This window comes from Pseudorasbora parva, chromosome 21, assembly GCF_024679245.1.
Source record: "Pseudorasbora parva isolate DD20220531a chromosome 21, ASM2467924v1, whole genome shotgun sequence".
Classification (NCBI taxonomy): Eukaryota; Metazoa; Chordata; class Actinopteri; order Cypriniformes; family Gobionidae; genus Pseudorasbora; species Pseudorasbora parva.
The window spans coordinates 15,157,603-15,176,975 of NC_090192.1; the positions used below are offsets into that span (position 1 = coordinate 15,157,603).

The 19,373-nt window shown below is 38.8% G+C and overlaps 1 protein-coding gene across 2 annotated transcripts; it reads left to right on the top strand.

Moving 5' to 3' along the window:
* The first annotated feature begins 327 nt into the window (after positions 1–327).
* On the top strand, positions 328–19,367 carry mto1 (mitochondrial tRNA translation optimization 1). 2 transcript variants are annotated; one of them, XM_067429439.1, is made up of 13 exons: positions 328–435; positions 1,356–1,584; positions 1,667–1,866; positions 5,769–5,886; positions 5,975–6,273; positions 8,867–8,979; positions 13,241–13,431; positions 14,563–14,693; positions 15,873–16,077; positions 17,230–17,401; positions 17,909–18,018; positions 18,167–18,324; positions 19,230–19,367. In XM_067429439.1, the coding sequence occupies exons 2-13, from the start codon at positions 1,398–1,400 to the stop codon at positions 19,335–19,337; spliced, it is 1,992 nt and encodes a 663-aa protein (XP_067285540.1). In that variant the 5' UTR covers positions 328–435; positions 1,356–1,397; the 3' UTR covers positions 19,338–19,367. The 2 variants fall into 2 exon arrangements, with proteins under 2 accessions (XP_067285540.1, XP_067285541.1); XM_067429440.1 differs by lacking the exon at positions 328–435 and adding an exon at positions 805–917.
* The last annotated feature ends 6 nt before the right edge of the window (positions 19,368–19,373 follow it).

A 19,373-nucleotide genomic window follows, 5' to 3' on the forward strand; every position in this document is an offset into this window, starting at 1 on the left:
CCCTTTGACCCAAAAACCTTTTTAATCTTTATTATTGAAAAAAGAATACAATAAAGATAACATACAATGCATATGAATAAATGTAGCCTGTGGCTTTTCAAAAACATTCATCACACAATTGGTTATTTATTTTTGCAGTTTTGGTTTTCTTTTTTGTGCATTTTAATTAACATTATACTAGATTTATTTAAATGTTTATTAAAATTTTAATAATATATGCGCATCAATATTAGAAGAAAATAACAATGAGGTAAAAACCATGGGTCGAACAAATGCCTACGTCTGTTGTTACGGTAATTTGCGTATCTATGACCGTTATTAGGGTAAAAAAAAATTAAGACATGGCTGCGTCCTGTCCTTGATCATCGTGAGGATGTTCACTGTAACGACAAAGAATAACTTGTTTAAACAGGAGAAATTACACCAATAGCAGTGGTGAGTAGTTATTGCACTGTAGTTTTATGGTCATGTTAGAGTAACAGTTATGAGCATCAAGTCATAAATCAAATAATGCCTAGATCAGACTGCAAGATTTTCAAACTCGTCGGGTCACTGCTCTATTTACACTGCATGACTATCTGGGGAAGCATTAAGTCATTGTTCACATTGACCGATGGATCGGCGACAGAGTTAATGACTGTACAGGAGGAACAATAGCCGAAAACGCATCTCTCTGTTGCGCAAACTACGTTTCCCAACCAAACACGTGCCATGTGAAGTAACTTAAACAACGCGAGATCACACGTGCGTCAGACTGGAGTTCTCGCGCGAGACTGGAATTGTTGTTAAAAAGGATAAACTGCAGAAAGTTTGCTATTTAAATTGTCTGTGCGCTGATTTGCAGCGAAAAGGAGAAAAATAAAAACAATTGTTGGGGAGTCCGTGTTCTGGATTGTGTTCTGCAAAGAGAGTTTGAGGTAAAATTATTTATTTACCTCAAACTCTCTTTTTTGCAATTTGCTCCTGCGTTGTTTCTGTTTGATATAATTGTAAATATATCTATTAAAATACTGATATTCTGGTATTTTATATTCTGATAACTCCCGAACCTCCCTCGTCTTTGATCATTCACACTGTTTTTTAAAGGGATGCACATGTCTAGAAAACCATGATATTGCCAAATGGTGCAATTTCTACAAACATTTTTTGTTAGTGGTCAATTGTCTGGATAATGCAGCTGGTTTTCCAGATGCTACATTTATGAAAGGGTTAGGGTAGAAAGGGTAGATTTGCAGTTTAAAATAATCATCCATTTAGTATTTCAGCTAGAGTCTTCGATCTATGCTACTTTTGAAGTATTTTTATAAATAAAAAAAGCTTTTTAAACTGCATGTGACCTCCCTTTTTGATTACAGATCAAAAATCCTTACCATTTAAGGTAGTGTACCACCTTGACAATGTTGGTAAGAAGATTGCGCTTTCCGAAGACTCTCGCCACCTGCTCCATTCAGGCCTCTGATGTTCACACTCAACATTATGATGTCATTGTGGTGGGAGGCGGTCATGCCGGGACTGAAGCTGTGGCCGCCGCCAGCCGAGTCGGAGCAAAAACACTTCTCATCACACAGAAAATCCAAGCTATTGGTGAGTTTAAGGTTTACTATAGCACCTTATTTATATGTTATTCACATCAATGTCTAAACACAGTTCTCTGCTTGTCTTGTAGGGGCGCTCTCCTGTAACCCATCGCTGGGGGGTGTTGGGAAAGGTCATCTGGTGAAGGAGATCGATGCCCTGGATGGTGTGATGGGACGGGCAGGAGACTGGGCTGGGATTCATTTTTCTATTCTTAACCGCAGTAAGGGGCCTGCGGTGTGGGGCCCCAGAACCCAGTTGGACCGCCAGCGCTATAAAGACTTTATACAGGTTCCATTCTGTCAGCATTACTAAAGAAAATAATGATTAGGTTTGCTATAAATAACACTCATCATCATCAAGATGGATGGACTACACATCGTTTTCTTAATATAATTTATGCACTAAACAACAATCAGAATGGTAAAAAAGAGAAAAAAACACACCCATACTGATAAAGGAAACAATAATCATGAGCAGCTTGTCTAAGATTATTTGAGAGTAAATCTGTTGAAAACCACAGCTCACTTCAGCGCGACCACGGGTGCACGAGCGCCAGGCGCGTTCTCTGCAAGACGTTCTTACCATAAGTATCTATGGTTCTAAGAACAGGTCTAACAGAACATTCAGAGATCATGATCATTTCTGTGTTCTTGCTCCTCTTCATCTGGCAGTAAACGCCTCGCTCGAATAGCTCTGCTGTCGCCATGTTTTTCCAACCTTAATGCGGTGACTGACAGGGCGGGGGCGGAGACTTGATCGGCTCGGATTGCATTTTCAATTCCACATTGAATTTTGCTACATTTATTGTGGGACATGTAATGAAAATGCAATCGCAAGGATCTTAACTGGAAGTGTAAATGCAATTCAGAAAAATATTTAAATGATTATTTTGCTACAATTTTTGCTTGAACATTTTAAACAAATGTAGTAATTTCTGTAATACATTTTAATTTTGCAACTTATAAAGCATTAAAATATATGTTTAAATTATATGCTAAAACTAGTGTAGGAAATAGCAAATGTAAATTGTATTATTCAGTTTGAATTATCATTTTGCTCCAAATGTTGCACACATGGTATGACATTTTTTAATTTAAATACTGAAATGCATTGCCATTTTGCATATTGCATTGCAAATTGAATATTGCTACACAAAAGCTTCCATACCATCACATTTTACTATATCATTCATTGTTTCATGTAATATAACAATATAATAATGAATTTCCTTGTTTTAGTAAATCGTTTTCCGCATTGTAATAATTTGTTCCCTTGTTTTAGTTGAAGCAAAACAAGGGAATTAATTAGTTCAACATTGCCACGAGTTACTAAAACGAGAATGAATTAGTAAGTCATGGGAACAAATTCTTTATTTGTAGCCATGATTGAGCTAAAACGGGTGAACAAATTATTAATTCGTGGTCATGATATATATTACCAAAAGTTTGGGACACCTGCCTTTACATGCACATGAACTTTAATGACATCCCATTCTTAATCCGTTGGGTTTAATATGAAGTTGGCCCACCCTTTGCAGCTATAACAGCTAGAACTCTTCTGGGAAGTCATTCCACAAGGTTTAAGAGAGTGTTTATGGGAATTTTTGATAGAAGCGCATTTGTGAGGTCAGACACTGATGTTGGTTGAGAAGGCCTGGCTCGTAGTCTGCTCTAAGTCATCCCAAATGTGTTCTGTCGGGTTGTGGTCAGGTCTCTTTGCCGGCCAGGCAAGTTCCTCCACACCACACTTGCTCTTCCATGTACACTCACCTAAAGGATTATTAGGAACACCATACTAATACTGTGTTTGACCCTGTTTCGCCTTCAGAACTGTCTTAATTCTACGTGGCATTGATTCAACAAGGTGCTGAGATCATTCTTTAGAAATATTGGCCCATATTGATAGGATAGCATCTTGCAGTTGATGGAGATTTGTGGGATGCACATCCAGGGCACGAAGCTCCCGTTCCACCACATCCCAAAGATGCTCTATTGGGTTGAGATCTGGCAACTGTGCCATTTTAGTACAGTAACCAATTTGAAATGATTCAAGCTTTGTGACATGGTGCAATATCCTGCTGGAAGTATCCATCAGAGGATCGGTACTTTGTACTTCATAAAGGGATGTACATGGTCAAAAACAATGCTCAGGTAGGCCGTGGCATTTAAACCATGCCGAATTGGCACTAATGGCCCTAAAGTGTGCCAAGAAAACATCCCCCACACCATTACACTGCCACCACCAGCCTGCACAGTGGTAACAAGGCATGATGGATCCATGTTCTCATTCTGTTTATGCCAAATTCTTACTCTACCATCTGAATGTCTTAACAGAAATCGAGACTCATCAGACCAGGCAACATTTTTCCAGTCTTCAACTGTCCAATTTTGGTGTCCTCATGCAAATTGTAGCCTCTTTTTTCTATTTGTAGTGGAGATGAGTGGTACCCGGTGGGGTCTTCTGCTGTTGTAGCCCATCCACCTCAAGGTTGTGCGTGTTGTGGCTTCACAAATGCTTTGCTGCATACCTTGGTTGTAATGACTGGTTATTTCAGTCAAAGTTGCTCTTCTATCAGCTTGAATCAGTCGTTCCATTCTCCTCTGACCTCTAGCATCAACAAGGCATTTTTGCCCACATGACTGCCGCAAACTGGATGTTTTTCCCTTTTCACACCATTCTTTGTAAAGCCTAGAAATGGTTGTGCGTGAAAATCCCAGTAACTGAGCAGATTGTGAAATACTCAGACCGGTACATCTGGCACCAACAAATAGAAATATCACACACAAAATTGCTTAAATTACCTTTCTTTCCTATTCTGACATTCAGTTTGGAGTTTAGGAGATTGTCTTGACCAGGACCACACCCATAAATGCATTGAAGCAACTGCCATGTTATTGGTTGATTCGATAATTGCATTAATGAGAAATTGAACATATGTTCCTAATAATCCTTTAGGTGTGTGTATTTATGGACCTTTCTTTGTGCACTGGTGTGCAGTCATGTTGGAACAGAGGAGGCCATTCCCAAACTGTTCCCACAAAGTTGGGAGCATGAAATTGTCCAAAATGGGTTCCTGCCCAACTCCACACCATAATCCCCCTCCACCAAACTTTACACTGCAATGCAGTCAGGCAAGTACCATTCTGCTGGCAAATGCCAAACCCAGACTCGTCCATCGGATTGCCAGACAGAGAAGCATGATTTGTCTCTCCAGAGAACATGTCTCCACTGCTCTAGAGTCCAGTGGCTGCGTGCTTTACACCACTGCATCTCACGCTTTGCATTGCACTTGGTGATATAAGGCTTGGATGCAGCTGCTCGGCTATGGAGCCCCATTCCATTAAGCTTTCTTGAGCTAATCTATTGACAGCAGAACAGCACTGTGCGCCTCAGTATGCACTTACTCTGCTCTGTGATTATATATTTTTTTTAATGGGACCTACCAGTGGCTGAGTTGCTATTGTTCCAAATTGCTTCCACTTTGTTATAATACCACTGACATTTTGGACCATGGGATATTTAGTAGTGAGGAAATTTCACAAATAGACTGATTGCACAGGTGGCAACTTATCACGGTGCCATGCTCAAATTCTCTGAGCTCCTGAGAGTGACCCATTCTTTCACAATTGTTTGTAGAAGGGTCTGCATGCCTAGGTGATGGATTTCATACACCTGGGGCCATGAAAGTGATTGGATTGAATTCAATGGTTTAGAGGGATGTCCCAATACTTTTGGTAATATAGCGTATAGTGTTTTCTGCATGTCATCTGCAGGGCTCAGTAGAAAATAGCTCGGTTAATGTTTCTGGTCTCAGCACATTAACAATTACAAATTACATGACATGTGAATTATAGTATGTTTTAAATAAAAAATAGAGAAATTAGACAAAAGTGTATTAGTTTCTATCCCTGATAGTTTATGTAAGTGATTTAACATTTTTGGCTACTTGCATCTTATCTTGCAACCAGCAGACTCTGTGAACAGCCTGCTTTTATTTGTTATTTTAAACTTTTCAACCTTGACAAGCGCTATTAGACTGCTGAGACAGCTCATTAGAGACTTGTTATCTTGGCTATAAATACCAAAGTTCGGAGTGATGATAGAGGCCTATAGGAACAGCCACCAATAAATATCTATATGTAGATTTCTATGCGTTTCATAGTAACACCATTTTGACCTCTATTTTTCAGTCAGAACTTTTATCTACACCGAGACTGACTATCCTAGAGGGCTCTGTGCAGGACCTTCTATTGACTACAGCTGATCCAGAGAAACCAGGAAGACATAAAGTTTACGGAATACGTTTGGGTGAGGAACATCATTTACTCAACATACTCAACTCTTCCTAATTACAGAATGACAAATTCATGTTTTGACCAAACGTTGTCTCTGGCAGCTCATGGAGGTGGTGAAATCCATTCCCGCTCAGTGATTCTCACCACTGGCACCTTCCTGTCTGGTGCTCTCTTCATCGGCCAAAGCACTTCTCCAGGAGGGCGAATGGGTGATCCGCCTTCCTGTGCTGGTCTCTCACATACCTTGAAAGACGTTTTGGGGTTGAAGGTTGGCCGGCTGAAGACGGGTACTCCTCCCCGTATCATCAAGGATACGATCGACTTCTCCCTCACCCATATTCGTTTGCCTGATCCAAGTCCCACTCCATTCAGCTTCATCAATAAACACACACACTGCACGGTATGAATTATATTCTATACTTAGCTAATCGTTTAAAGTATTACGGGAATAGTTCTCCCCATTTAATGTCATTCCAAATTGGTATTACTGACTAAATATAAAATGCATAAGGACGGTTTTTCCACTTTTAAGAAAGAAACGCAGCTTTTTTCCACTTATAACATAGTGACTACATATGAAAAACAACACTACATAAAACTAGTGTTCTATGTTCCAAGCCTTCTGAAGTTATACAACAGCTTTGTGTGAGCAGCAGAGCCAAATATTAGTTGTTATTCACTGGTAAGCTTGCATTCTGTTTAAATAATTACTAAAAAGTTGCACACAAAATAATAAAAATAAACAAAAAACACAAATTTGGTCTGTTCCTCACAAGGAGGTCTATAATGCCTACTGAAAGCTATCTGTTAGCATGTTGATTGGCAGGCACAGGTCTCCATAGAAGTACATGACCTGCATGCTTCCATTTGTGCTCACTTGGGTTAATTTGCGTACTCACTCAGGCCCTAAAATGAACACTTGCCAAGTGCCAAATGCGAGTAAAATATTAGCATTGGCGAGTATTTGAAGCGAAGTAAATCGCCAATTGGCCAGTAACATTTTTATGAATTCTAAGAAATGCAATGTTGTGAGAACATAAACGTGAATAATCGTGAACTACGCTCGGAACAGTTGACGGGCTAGGGCTGCATTGTCACGAAAGTTTAAGTATTCATCACAAGAAGATGAAAAATGCAAAATGGAACTTAATTTGTTACTCGCGCGCTGTGTGGGAAGTTTAGTGTGCACTAGGGGTTGCACCGACTAGTCGAACTTAATGCTCTGTCATGACGCTTTAAGCTTGAGTTCGACTAGTCGCTGGCCTATAGAGGGCGCAACAGGATAAACAATTTCCTGACACGCAGGCTCTGTTTTGAACAGTTAAAAATGACAAATAAATGCATACTTCGAGAGTTCTCCACAAGACATGTTTGATTATACCATCTGGATGCTCAAAATTGATCAGGAGAATGCAGGCTTATAGTACAGGTAAGTTAATCATCGCGCTAAACTAATGCTGCATTGCAAAGCACACACATAGCTGATCGCACGTCACGCGGAGATTGCTCGCCTCACACAAAGCCATTCAGTAGCGCAAAAATGTATCAACACTGTTCTGTGATTTATCAATAAAATAGATTAGAAACTGAAAAGTTCTAGCATATATTTCTTGATAACTAAAACTCACAGCTTCACTATTAGTAGAGAGATGCTGGCAGGTAGAATTAATTCACACACAATCACTCATTAATGCATTCATATACATGTAATCTTTATTGTGCTACTTATCTGTATCTTATTCAGAACGAGCAGAATCCTGTGAGAAATATAACGACCATAAGACAAAAGAACTGATACAAAAGCGGTTATGTAGGACCAAATAACCAGTGCTGTGTCATATGCCATAGCTGCCCTGTGCTCAAGAAGACCCGTGTTCGCGTCTCAGCTGAAGGCTCAGGCTTATTTGCTCATTAATGAGGTCATCAGCGACTAGTCGACGTCGACTCGACTTTCATCACATAAATGTCGACTTTAAAAAAATGGAAGTCGTTCAACCCCTAGTGTGCTCACACATCCACAAATACTGAAATGAGCTGTGTTTCAAGTTTTCTGGCTCTTGAATGGAAATTTTCACACAAAATTATATTTAAAAAGGAAGTCTTGGCGAGTATCCTAGTAGACGCAATTTGTTATGGCTTAAGTGAACGTTAGCAGTCGAGAAAGACAATGCATCCGTGCAGTATCAGTGAATCTGTATTAGCTCTTAAAGTGACAGCAGCCTAATATTACTGCTGCTGTCTGTTTTCAATGTTAATCAAGCAAACATGTTTTTAATGTTAAACAAAAAAGATCACTCAATGCTCTTGAACTTTGAAACTTTAATATTGATTAATCTGTTTAATTTATGCAGTGATGACTCTACAGTTTTATTTTATAATTTATTACTTTATTCTGTGGGTCTACCTGACAAAATTATTGTTACTTGTTTTTAATAATGTTTTCAATTTATATAAGTTAGGGAAGTAGGTTTAGCTGATTGAAATTGGAATAGAGAATTGTGAATCTTCACTGGTCCTGATCTAAAATGTTGGTGTCATAACTGGCTATTTTTTGTGACAACAGTTTCATGGCTGGTACATTTAGTCACCGCCATTGGCAGGTGTGGCAAAAAAGGTAGTTTTAGGCCTTTGTTCTAAATGGAAATCACTTTTTGGAAAAACTGGTTGGCTGATGGCACCACATGAAGAAAACTCTTCTGCTTGTGACAATCAAAGGGAGCAGACAGGGAAATATTTTAGCACTTGAAAAACAATTAAATATATATGAGTTTAGAAAATGTTATTTTGTCATGGCTACTTCTAAATGCCTGTCAATTAAAACTTTGCAGCCTTGCAACCCCCTGGTTCCTCACATAAAGCTCTCATATGTTGTGCCTGAAAAATATGGTAGTGATCTCAGTGTCATCATAGTTTGGATTAGTAAACCTATGTGTTAATTTTGTAAACCAAAATGTTTTTTTTTTTTTTTTTTTTTTTTTTTTTTTTTTTTGTAGCCTGAAGAGCAGCTTCCATGTTATCTGACGTACACCACTCCTGGGGTAGAGAGAGTGGTGAAAGAGAGCAGCCATCTTAACTCACACATACAGCAAGACACTAAAGGACCCAGGTAATGTTTGAACACCAAAATGAACACTTTCCTATGGTGGGTTCAGGTCTTTTTGGAATTACCATAATAATGAATTTATGAACAAGTAAAGCTGTTAACATCCTCATAAATTCAAGTTGGAGCTCCAAATCTTATGAAAACTTCAACCTCTACCCCTTTTCTATTGTCATATAAAAAGCAAAATGCAAGTGGCCTCAGCATTCAAAGGTAGCTAGTTACATTACCACACACACATTCGTTTATACACCATCTTAGCACAGCCAGTATTGCCTGTTGCACATTCTTAGCTGTGTTTTGGGCATTATTCAGAGTCAATGCTTGCATCAAGTTCAAGTCCAATATTATTTATATAGCACATTTCTCACAGCCCCCAGGCTGACCAAAGTGCTTTACAGAAGAGCAAGAATAGCACGCATACATAGAAATAAAACCAGAACAGAGTAAAAAATAAAAAGCACAACTTTTAAAAGTTAACATCAGGGTAATCAGCACATTAAAGAAAATAGAAACGTTTTTAACAGTGACTTAAAAATAGATAGGGTAGGGGCTAGCCTGATCTCTACAGGCAGGGTATTCCAGAGTCGTGGCCCTGCTACCACAAAATGCACGCTCACCTCTATGCTTTAGTCTAGCACGTGGAACGACCAGCAAAGCCTGATCACAAGAACGGAGGCTTCTGGAAGGAGTAAAGGAGTGAAGGAGTTCTGATAGATAGACAGGCGCTTTGTTATGAAGGGATTTATAGACAAAGAGGAGAATTTTAAAATCTATTCTCTGACAAATCGGCAACCAATGAAGTGAACTAAGAATTGGAGTGACATTCATATTTACAACGCTTTAAAAGAAATCTGGCAGCAGCATTTTAGACAAGCTGAAGTCGTGCAATGTGAGATTTAGATATACCGCAATATAAAGAATTGCAGTAATCTAGACACGACGTAACAAACGCATGAACAGCCATTTCTAGAGTTTTCGGTGAGAGAAAGTTTTTAATTTTAGACAGAAGACGAAGCAGATAAAAACTAGATCCAATGACAGAGGAGATATGTCTGTCAAATTTTAAATGCTGGTCAAAAATAATACCTAGGTTCAGGACCCTTGTCGATCTAAAAGCGGATAAACTTTCTAGCTCAGGGCTTATACACTGAGTGTTGTCATTGGGACTGAATACAATCACCTCATTCTTGTCCTCATTTAAGAAGAGGAAGTTTTGGGCTAGCCATAATTTAACCTCCTCTAAACAATGGAGAAGAGAGGTGATCGCAGTGGAATTATTTTTCTTGACAGGAAGATAGATTTGAGTATCATCTGCGTAGAAATGAAAGGACACACCATGCTTTCTTAGAAAAGAGCCCAGAGGCAGCATGTACAGAGAAAATAAAGAGGGTGCTAAAATAGAGCCTTGAGGGACACTTTTTTTTTTTTTTTTTTCTCAGTCGCTTTGGTACATTTCTCAAATCAAACTCACAATTTGCAAAACAGTAAGTGCATTTCTCAAAACAATTTGTACTCATAGCAAAACACCATGGATAACCTGCAAAAGCCACTCTCTTACTCAAAATCCTTAGTTCATCTCTCAAAAGTAAATATCTGTCAATGAACATGTCATTGCCATCAGAATGATAAGTCATTGTGTCATTGTGTACGGATAAGACAGCCAAATTGTTTAGTCATGTTGTCAATATAACAGTTTACTCTGATGATGTTGGGTGTTCTGATGGAAACTATGGCTAAAGTTTTGATGACAATTATTGTCAATTGCAAGTTACATCTTAGTGTATGAGTGTAATTGCAAGAGAATGGAAAAGATTCAAATTTACACTCTTACTGTTTGTACTGTATTTTATTGACAGAACATGTAATGAGATACAGAAATGAAAAGACAACACTGAATAACTGATTTAGAAAAAAGTCTAATGGAAATATAGAAAGTATAGAAATATGCTTGACATATTACGATAACTTGTTCAATCATTTTGCATGTAAAGACTTATGCTATGAGCTTGTGCCTAAATGTTGTGGGGGGTGAGACTATTCAACAGAGACCCAATATAATACATTTTGATCAACATGACATAAGCAACTGATAATGTAGGAAACAACAGAGAATTGTGCATAATCATTTGCATGGATGTACCAAAGCATTTGCATTTGCTGCTTTTTTGATGTGCACAAGTGACACAATGATGTGAGAATTGAACAGGTAGTTTTGAAAATTTCAATTCTGATCTGAGAAACCTACCAAAGCAGCTGAGAAAAACTGTAACAAGAGATAGCAGACCAGGCCCAATCGAATCAATAATCAATTTTAAAAATTAGGGGTGAATAATATCGCCAGGACAAAAGGAGGGTTTAATATTGTCAATAACTTCCTTCAACTCCTGGAGATTGATGGGTTCAAAAGTGTCCAAAAATAAAGAGGCGGGTGACATGATTGGAGATTTAGCTAACGTTAAGGTGGGACGGACGTCAAGTCTTAAGTTTGTAATTTTGTCACTGAAATATCTCAAGAAGTTTCACAGAGAGCATCAGAAGCCACTGGTAGGGTGTTTACGGAAGGATTGGTAACAGATTGAATAATAGAAAACAGAACCTTTATTAGTTTCAATTAATTTGGAGAAGTATGCAGCTTTAGCAGACTTGGCTGCAGCCTGGTAAGATATAAGCAAGTCTCTGAACATTTGAAGAGAGATATGAAGCCTGTCTTGTTTCCATTTACGTTCTGCCTTCCTGCAGTTTTGTCTTAAAAGGCGGGTAGCAGAGTTTTGCCACAGTATAGTTTTAGATTTCTGTTTGTGAGGCTTAAGTAGTCCAGTTGCATTTGCTACCTTAAGCCAGACAGAGTTCAGGAGGCTCAGATGTTGATCAGCATCCAAGTCAAGTAATGGTTGATTCAAGTTTAATTGTGAGCAACAATACTCTTCAAAGTACAAGTTGAAATTTGTGCTAAACTGAGGAGAATAGAAACGAGAAAGACTAACAGTTGTTCTAGAAGAAAGTGACCGCTCTGGAAGGGATATTGTGAATAATATAGGCTTATGATCAGAAATCATAAAATCTGAGAGCACAACATCTGTCACATCAAACCCATATGAGAGTACAAGGTCCAACGTATGACCCAAAATATGTGTAGAGTCACTGATCCACTGTGAGAGATTAAAATCATTAATAATGTTAAGAAACTCATGTGATAAGAGGTTAGAAGGACAGCAGACATGAACATTAAAGTCGGCTACCAATAGGAAGCGGTCATAATTTATAGCAATATTGCCAATCAGTTCAGTGAAATGCTGAATAAAGTCCTTAGCGGAGTGCGGAGGACGATAAATCACCACTAAACATACAGGACCGTTCCAGTCCAAGTGAAGAAACTGAGCTTCGAAGCTGGAGAAGGCCGTTCCAGGGACCAATCGAGACAGCGTGCATAGAGCGAGTTCTGTAAAATAGTTACTATGCCACCCCCGCATCCCCTCGGACGAGGAGAGTTAAAAAATGTACAGTCAGTCGGGATCAGTTCAGAAAACGGAATTAGATCACCAACCTTTATCCATGATTCCGTGATAAACATAAAATCCAAGTTGTGCTGAATAAAAGTCATTTAGTAGGAAGGTCTTGTTCACCAGAGAACAAGCGTTTAATAATGCAATCTTCGGTGGAGGGATAATAGCGGGAGATGAGGACGCTCTTTCCAGCATGCGCAGATTACTGTGAGTCACTCCCCGACCCCGACATCTGGAGCCGAGGCCGATGCGGTAGACACCGGAACGAAAAACCGGGCTCGGGTGCACAGGGAGCACATGACGAAGCCACCGGTATGCCACGTCCCGTAGGCACCAGGTAGAACCGCCGTGAAGTGATGCAAGGGAAGGATCCAAGAGAAAACCAGCCCGCAGGTGAGCTTACAGCTTCACGATGTAACCTCCGCGGTTTCCTCGTTTCCTCCTTCGTTTTCTTTGCGGGATGCTGAGGGGCCGTCGGCGAATATGACATGGGACAGCCGATGTGGACGACTCATCAGTCTTGTTAAAAGAGCAGTCCACATCTAGAGTGTAAACGGTTGAAAGTGAAGTCGCAATCGAGTTGCGAATATCCAAAAGTGCTTGGCGGTCGTAGGTTAAAAGCGTGTAACCTTTTCAAAATAGAGCAGACAACCAGACGAGCAACCACAAGAGTGGCAGACGGCAAGCCCAACACACAGGCGCCATCATACCTGACAAACTTCAAATGCATCAAATGTTGAATCTGACAGCTTTTTTCACAGGTACTGTCCCTCCATTGAATCGAAGGTGCTTCGGTTTCCAGGGCGACAACACCAAGTATGGCTGGAACCAGAGGGTCTGACCTCTGACCTCATGTATCCTCAGGGTTTGTCTATGACAATGCCCCCTGAGAAGCAGCTCTGTCTCATCAGAGAGATCCCCGGGCTGCAACACGCAAAAATTTGCTCTCCAGGTACATTTATAGTCAAGTCAAATTTATTTGTATAGCACTTTTCAGAAAATTATGGTGTTGAGATTTATATCTTTGTTCTGGATTGGGAATAAAGGATTTTCTATGTATATAGTATTGCTTTTTTTCTGGCAAAGAACTGCCCACTTAGCCAGTAAACATTGGGGCAGTATGGGGCAGGTAAATATTAAATGGGTAATAATAATAATAATAATAATAATAGATTTTATTTATAATGCACTTTTCATTCCGAAGAATCTCAAAGTGAATAACAAGTAAAAATATAGAATACTACAAACAATCAACCAACACAGAAAACAGAACAGAAACAGAGCTGATGGTGAACAGAAAACAGCTGATGGTGGAAGTCTCTGTTAGCTCCGCAGCACACTGTGGTCCACTCCATGTTTCAGATTTCTCCCAGCGGCAGTGTCCCGATGACATCGCCGAGGCACGACAGCTGAAGACCAGATGATGGGTCTTCTTCATGATGATTCAAACGATGGGGATCGCTGCAGCACCATGCAAGAGGCAGAACATTCCTCCGGGCACTTCTGTGGACACACCGGGGCCGGCGCAGATGTCGCTCCACGGTCGCAATGCAGGACGGAACAGCGGCGCAGCCGAGAAGCAGAACATCCCAACATCATGCCGGACGCCGACGACGAGAGCCCGGATGACGCTAGCCCGGTGCAAACTTCAGCCACCATGCAGCTTAAGCCCAAGGGAGACCACCAGTGAGCACCCGCGGCGAGAAACATCAAATGTCCTCCAAACCAGAAACCAACCGCAGCAATTCAAACGTAAACATTAGAGAAGCGGTTGAAAACGGCGAAACGGCGAAACGACGAACAACGACCTCTCAGTGGCTGCCAGCAATCAGCAACAGTCCCAATTGTAGCTCTGACTGTTAGACTAGTCACAAACATAAGGAAATAAAATAAAATGTAAATCTAATAGTACATTAACATGATTTGTTGTGGGTGGAGAAGCGGCGAACAGACAACGCCAGCGTCCTCTCCCCCACGTTGCCTAGCAACCTCCAATGTTCGACTTATAAGTGTTTAATACACTGTATTGGTCTGCAATGGGCTGTACATAAAGCTCATAAGTTGTCTTAATGTTTTGCTCCAGGTTATGGAGTGCAGTATGACTTTGTCTGTCCAACACAACTCTTCCCGTGGCTGCAGATAAAGAGCACCCAGGGTCTCTTTTTGGCTGGGCAGATAAATGGAACCACAGGCTATGAGGAGGCAGCTGCACAGGTAGGGCTGTCGTGATAACTGCAATATTAGAATACCGCGATACTTACAATCCAACTGCAGAGGAATGCAAGCAAACCGCAAACTTGTGATTTTCACATGGGTTTTTTTCATAAGGCTATACCTTTTACACTTCATGCATCTTTTAAACAATTTAATAATAACAAGAGTAAATGATATCATCTTTTTCCCACCATTTTTTAAATTTAATTAAGACTGTGTACCTGTGTGATTTTGTGCAGAGTCTCTGTAGATTTGCACTTAACAAGCCTTAACAGACATGATGCTTTGCTGTAGCTGGCAATTGGGATCTCTGCCAAGAATAAGTCTCTGTAGGTTAGTAATAGGAGTTGACAGATTAATGAGTGTGGCCATAAACAGAGGGCCGTTTTCCACTGTTACCTGATTTGCCCACTTCACAATAGGGTGGATAGGGTTTAGGGGTGGGGTCAGGTGAAGGGAATCATTTTCATTGTGTGATTTATAAACACCCATCAGTTTGAAAACACCCACAAATTTGGAAATGCCCACTCTTGTTCCGCAGAGACCTCGTACTCATCTCTGCCAAAGGCTTGTCTAGTCGATGGGGACTTTACTGACTGTATAGGGGGTCTGTTTACAAGGTTCTTTTCAATCGTTTTTGACTTTATATATGCTACACTTGGACTATATTATTAAGAAACACGGAGTTAGCTCTCATTGGCCAGTTGATAATACTTACAATATCAACTAGCCAATGAGAACTAACTCCATTCTTCTTGATAATATATTCAAAGTTCTTAATAATATATCTCATATCAATGCATTCCATTAATACCCAACATAAATTTCAACATAATCATAGTCTATCCAAAATGATCTGGTCAAAGTCTTCAATGAGTGCAGTTACAGTACTATGATATGGTCAGAATATATGATACCTGACTGCAAAATGTGACGCTACAAAGTATTAACTTAAGGGGGGCGAATAATTTTGCACGCCCAATTTTTTAGTTTTTGATTTGTTAAAATCTTTTGAAATATCCAATAAATTTCGTTCCACTTCATGATTAATTCTTCACAAAAAAATACAGTTTCATATCATCAACCATTATGATATCATCATATCATTATGTTTGAAGCCTGAAATGTGGCAAAAGGTTGCAAAGTCTCTTATGTGTGCTTATTCTGTGCTATGTTAAGGGTTTGTGGGCTGGGGTCAATGCAGGTCGAGCATCTCTCTCCATGCCACCGGTGTCCCTCTCACGCACTCAGAGCTACATCGGAGTTCTAATTGATGATCTGATTGGACGTGGAGTGACAGAGCCATACCGTATGTTCACAAGCAGGGCTGAGTTCAGAACCTCCCTCAGACCAGACAATGCTGACCTACGGCTCACTCTCAGAGGTACAGTAAGATTTAAAAGCTCTATAAAGAAAATATTTCCTACACAAAGCTGTGCCTTTACATATTTTTTACAGTAAAAAGCTGAACAAGGGAAAAAAGGTATAATTGTTTTTATGGTTTTATTGTTGGTTTAAAAATGATCAAAATGTTGTATTTTAGGGTTTTGATGAATAGAATGTAAAAAAAAAAACCACCATTTATTTGAAATACAAATCGTCTCAATCACGTTTGATCCATTGTATAACTACTTGCTGAGTAAAAGTATACATTTTGTAACGGCATTACATAATCAGGATACAAGAATCTGGTAACTAATTTATTACAGTTATTTCAAAAAACAAAGTAATCGGATAAAAATTGGTAAAAAATGGAAATACTGTCAGGATTACAATGATATCACTTAAAACTAAATAAATTAGTATTTTGGATTGGGGCAGCCGGGTGGGCCAAGTTATACAAAATAACCTATATTCCTACCAATTGCAGTTGGGTCTCAGGTTGATAAGAGATAAATCATTAATATGTTGATTTTAATAAAGACGCGGAACATAAAACACAACAAACGTGTGTTACTCTTTAACAGTTTTTTTTTAATTTATTTTTTTAAACAATGTACATCTCTTCAGGGAAAACCAATCAAGGAAATCGTATGCCTATACTGTGGCATTTCTAATTGAATTTAATTTGAATGTTAGAATTTGACATAAAAGGTGAAGCATATATCTAATACATTTAGAAATAAATGCCTTTATTAGGTAAAAAGGCCCCTAAAAATCAATTTAAGGTGGCAAATATTGCATATATTATTTGGTTTTGTGGGTTTTTTTTTATTTCATGGCTGTAAACTTACCACCACATAATATATAAATAATGTGAATTTATTCGTGCTGTCCACAACAGGCCTATGCCAGCACAAAAATACACTGTAAAATGTCTCAAAATCTTTGAAAATATCGAGAGATAATTTTTGGTCAATATCGCATACCCCTAATGTACAAGTATTTATTACAAGTTTTATTTCTTTTGGTCTTTAAAAGCCTTACATTTGACTTTAAGGAATGTGCAGAAACCCTGATATATATATATCAATTAGCACAGATAAATGGTTAATAAACAGGTCTGTTACCATCTATGACTGTTTATTATGTACAGGTTTTGAGGAATTGGGCTGTGTGTCTGAACAGCGCTATAATGAAGCTCTTCGGGTTCAAGTGAGTTTGAATGATGCTTTATCTGCCCTGCAGTCCATACATCTCTCTTCCACTCGCTGGAAGGACAAACTGGGAGATGTCAACATTAGTGAGACTAAGAGCTCCATTCTCAAGTAAGAATTTAATTAACTTACTATAATATTTTAAACTGACCCACTTTATTTTAGGTGGCCTTAACTACTATGTACTAACATTTTAAATTAATCATTTGATAAGATGCACTTATTTTGTACATACGTTTTACATTGTACTTACATTTCATAAATTACATGCATGTAATTACATCTGTAATTAATTTCTGTAGTTACATTTATAATTACACTGTTGTATAATTACACTTCCCTTACACCCTTAAACTTACCCATACCACCACACGTCCCTAATCTTACCTGTATCCCACCTCAATATCAGCAAGTGTTTTGCAATACAATATGAACACAATAAATAAACTGTACTTATTTTTGGATGTAAATACACAGTAGTAAAGGCCATCTAATATAAAGTGGGACCTTTTAAACCAGCCAATAATTGATTGTTTTTCAGTTTAATCTCGTCACTGAGACTCAGTGTCTAATATGAGAATAATTGACTAGTCCTGAAAGTGCCCGTTTCTGTTTCAGTGGAGTGGAGGTGCTGCAGTATAAAGATATTTCTTTCCAGATGATAGCCTCTGCCTTCCCAGAACTCTCTGGCCCATATCTAGAATTTTCAGAGAGACTGAAAGTCGAAGGTAATATTACATTTCCAAACATTAGTGTTGCGTTTTGTTATACTCCATAGAACCAGAATGTTGAAATGAATTGCAGTTATGTGTGAACTGAAATGGCACCTGCAGACCTTCATTAATGCACATCGGTTACTTTTGTCTGTTCCTGTAGCTATGTACCGTCCACACTGTGAGAAGCAGAGGAGAGAGATAGAGAGAATGCAAGCAGAGGAGAGTCTATATTTGCCACAGGACATTGATTATCTGACTCTTCCCGTGTCCCTCTCTCAGGAGGTCAGAGAGATTCTGGATAGCATACGGCCGAGCACAGTAAGACCTAAGCCTATACAGGTGAAGTGTGTAATTTCTGTAAAAGTAGTGGCACAAGATTTGAACGGACCTCAAGAATCTAACAGACATATATTGTGTCTCAAATAATGTTTATCAGTGACATTGCTGGGATTTTCTTTTAGGAATAAGTAATCTCACAGCAGCACACTGACTGAGATACACTCTACTGACCACCACTCCATCACTTTGGTTTAGGTTAGTTTAGTTTTACATGGGCAAGCAGCACAAAACGTAAGAATCCAGTCTTTATTGAAAGTTTGGTGCCATAAATGACAGAAATTACTCACTTCACCTTGCATTCTTTGTATATTTAATGCAAGTTATGTCATGTGCTGGTCAATTCTGTATTTTACTGTATTATTACATATTAGGAGATTCCTGGGATGAATGCGGTTTAATACTGACATTTTCAACATTTTTATTTATTAACCAACTACTGAACAAGGAAACCAGAATTCTTTGTAAAGATTAACTAGCTTCCACAGGAGTCTAAGGCATCGTTTCACCCAGAATACTTTTTCCATATGTAGTGTAGTATGAACTGTTCATTCACATGTATTCAATATTAGAATTTTGTGTGTAACAAAATGCAGTCATTCAAAAATTGAAAATCTGATAGTCAAGGACTTTGACTTTTTTAACAAATGAATAGTCCAGCTGTACAACTAACTACTACTAATACTTAAAAACTTAATAAATGTAAAATATGTAGTCATTTTAAGAAATGACTATGCAGTATTCACAGAAAGCCCTTATTTTAGGCCCACTTGTATTGTAAATGTGTAATTTGATGCTTAACTGCATTACTGTGTTAGTGCATGCTGAGCCAGACAACAAAATAAGCTATTACATAGAATTGTAACTCATTGTGTTTTGATTTTCAGTTGGGAGCTGCTGCCCGTCTGCCAGGAATCACCCCAGCAGCCATAGTTCATCTGTTTAACTATGTGCACAGAAACAAATACAGTTATCATAGTAAAAGCGTCTCATAAGAATGATCAAAATGGTGTATTAAAAAAAAAAATATT

Excerpts from the sequence above, each read along its gene's own strand:
- mto1 (XM_067429439.1), top strand. The coding sequence starts at position 1,398 with ATGTTGGTAAGAAGATTGCGCTTTCCGAAGACTCTCGCCACCTGCTCC. Across the intron at positions 16,078-17,229 it reads CCTACGGCTCACTCTCAGAG|GTTTTGAGGAATTGGGCTGT; the intron begins GTACAGTAAGAT and ends TATTATGTACAG. Across the intron at positions 18,325-19,229 it reads ATAGCATACGGCCGAGCACA|TTGGGAGCTGCTGCCCGTCT; the intron begins GTAAGACCTAAG and ends TTTGATTTTCAG.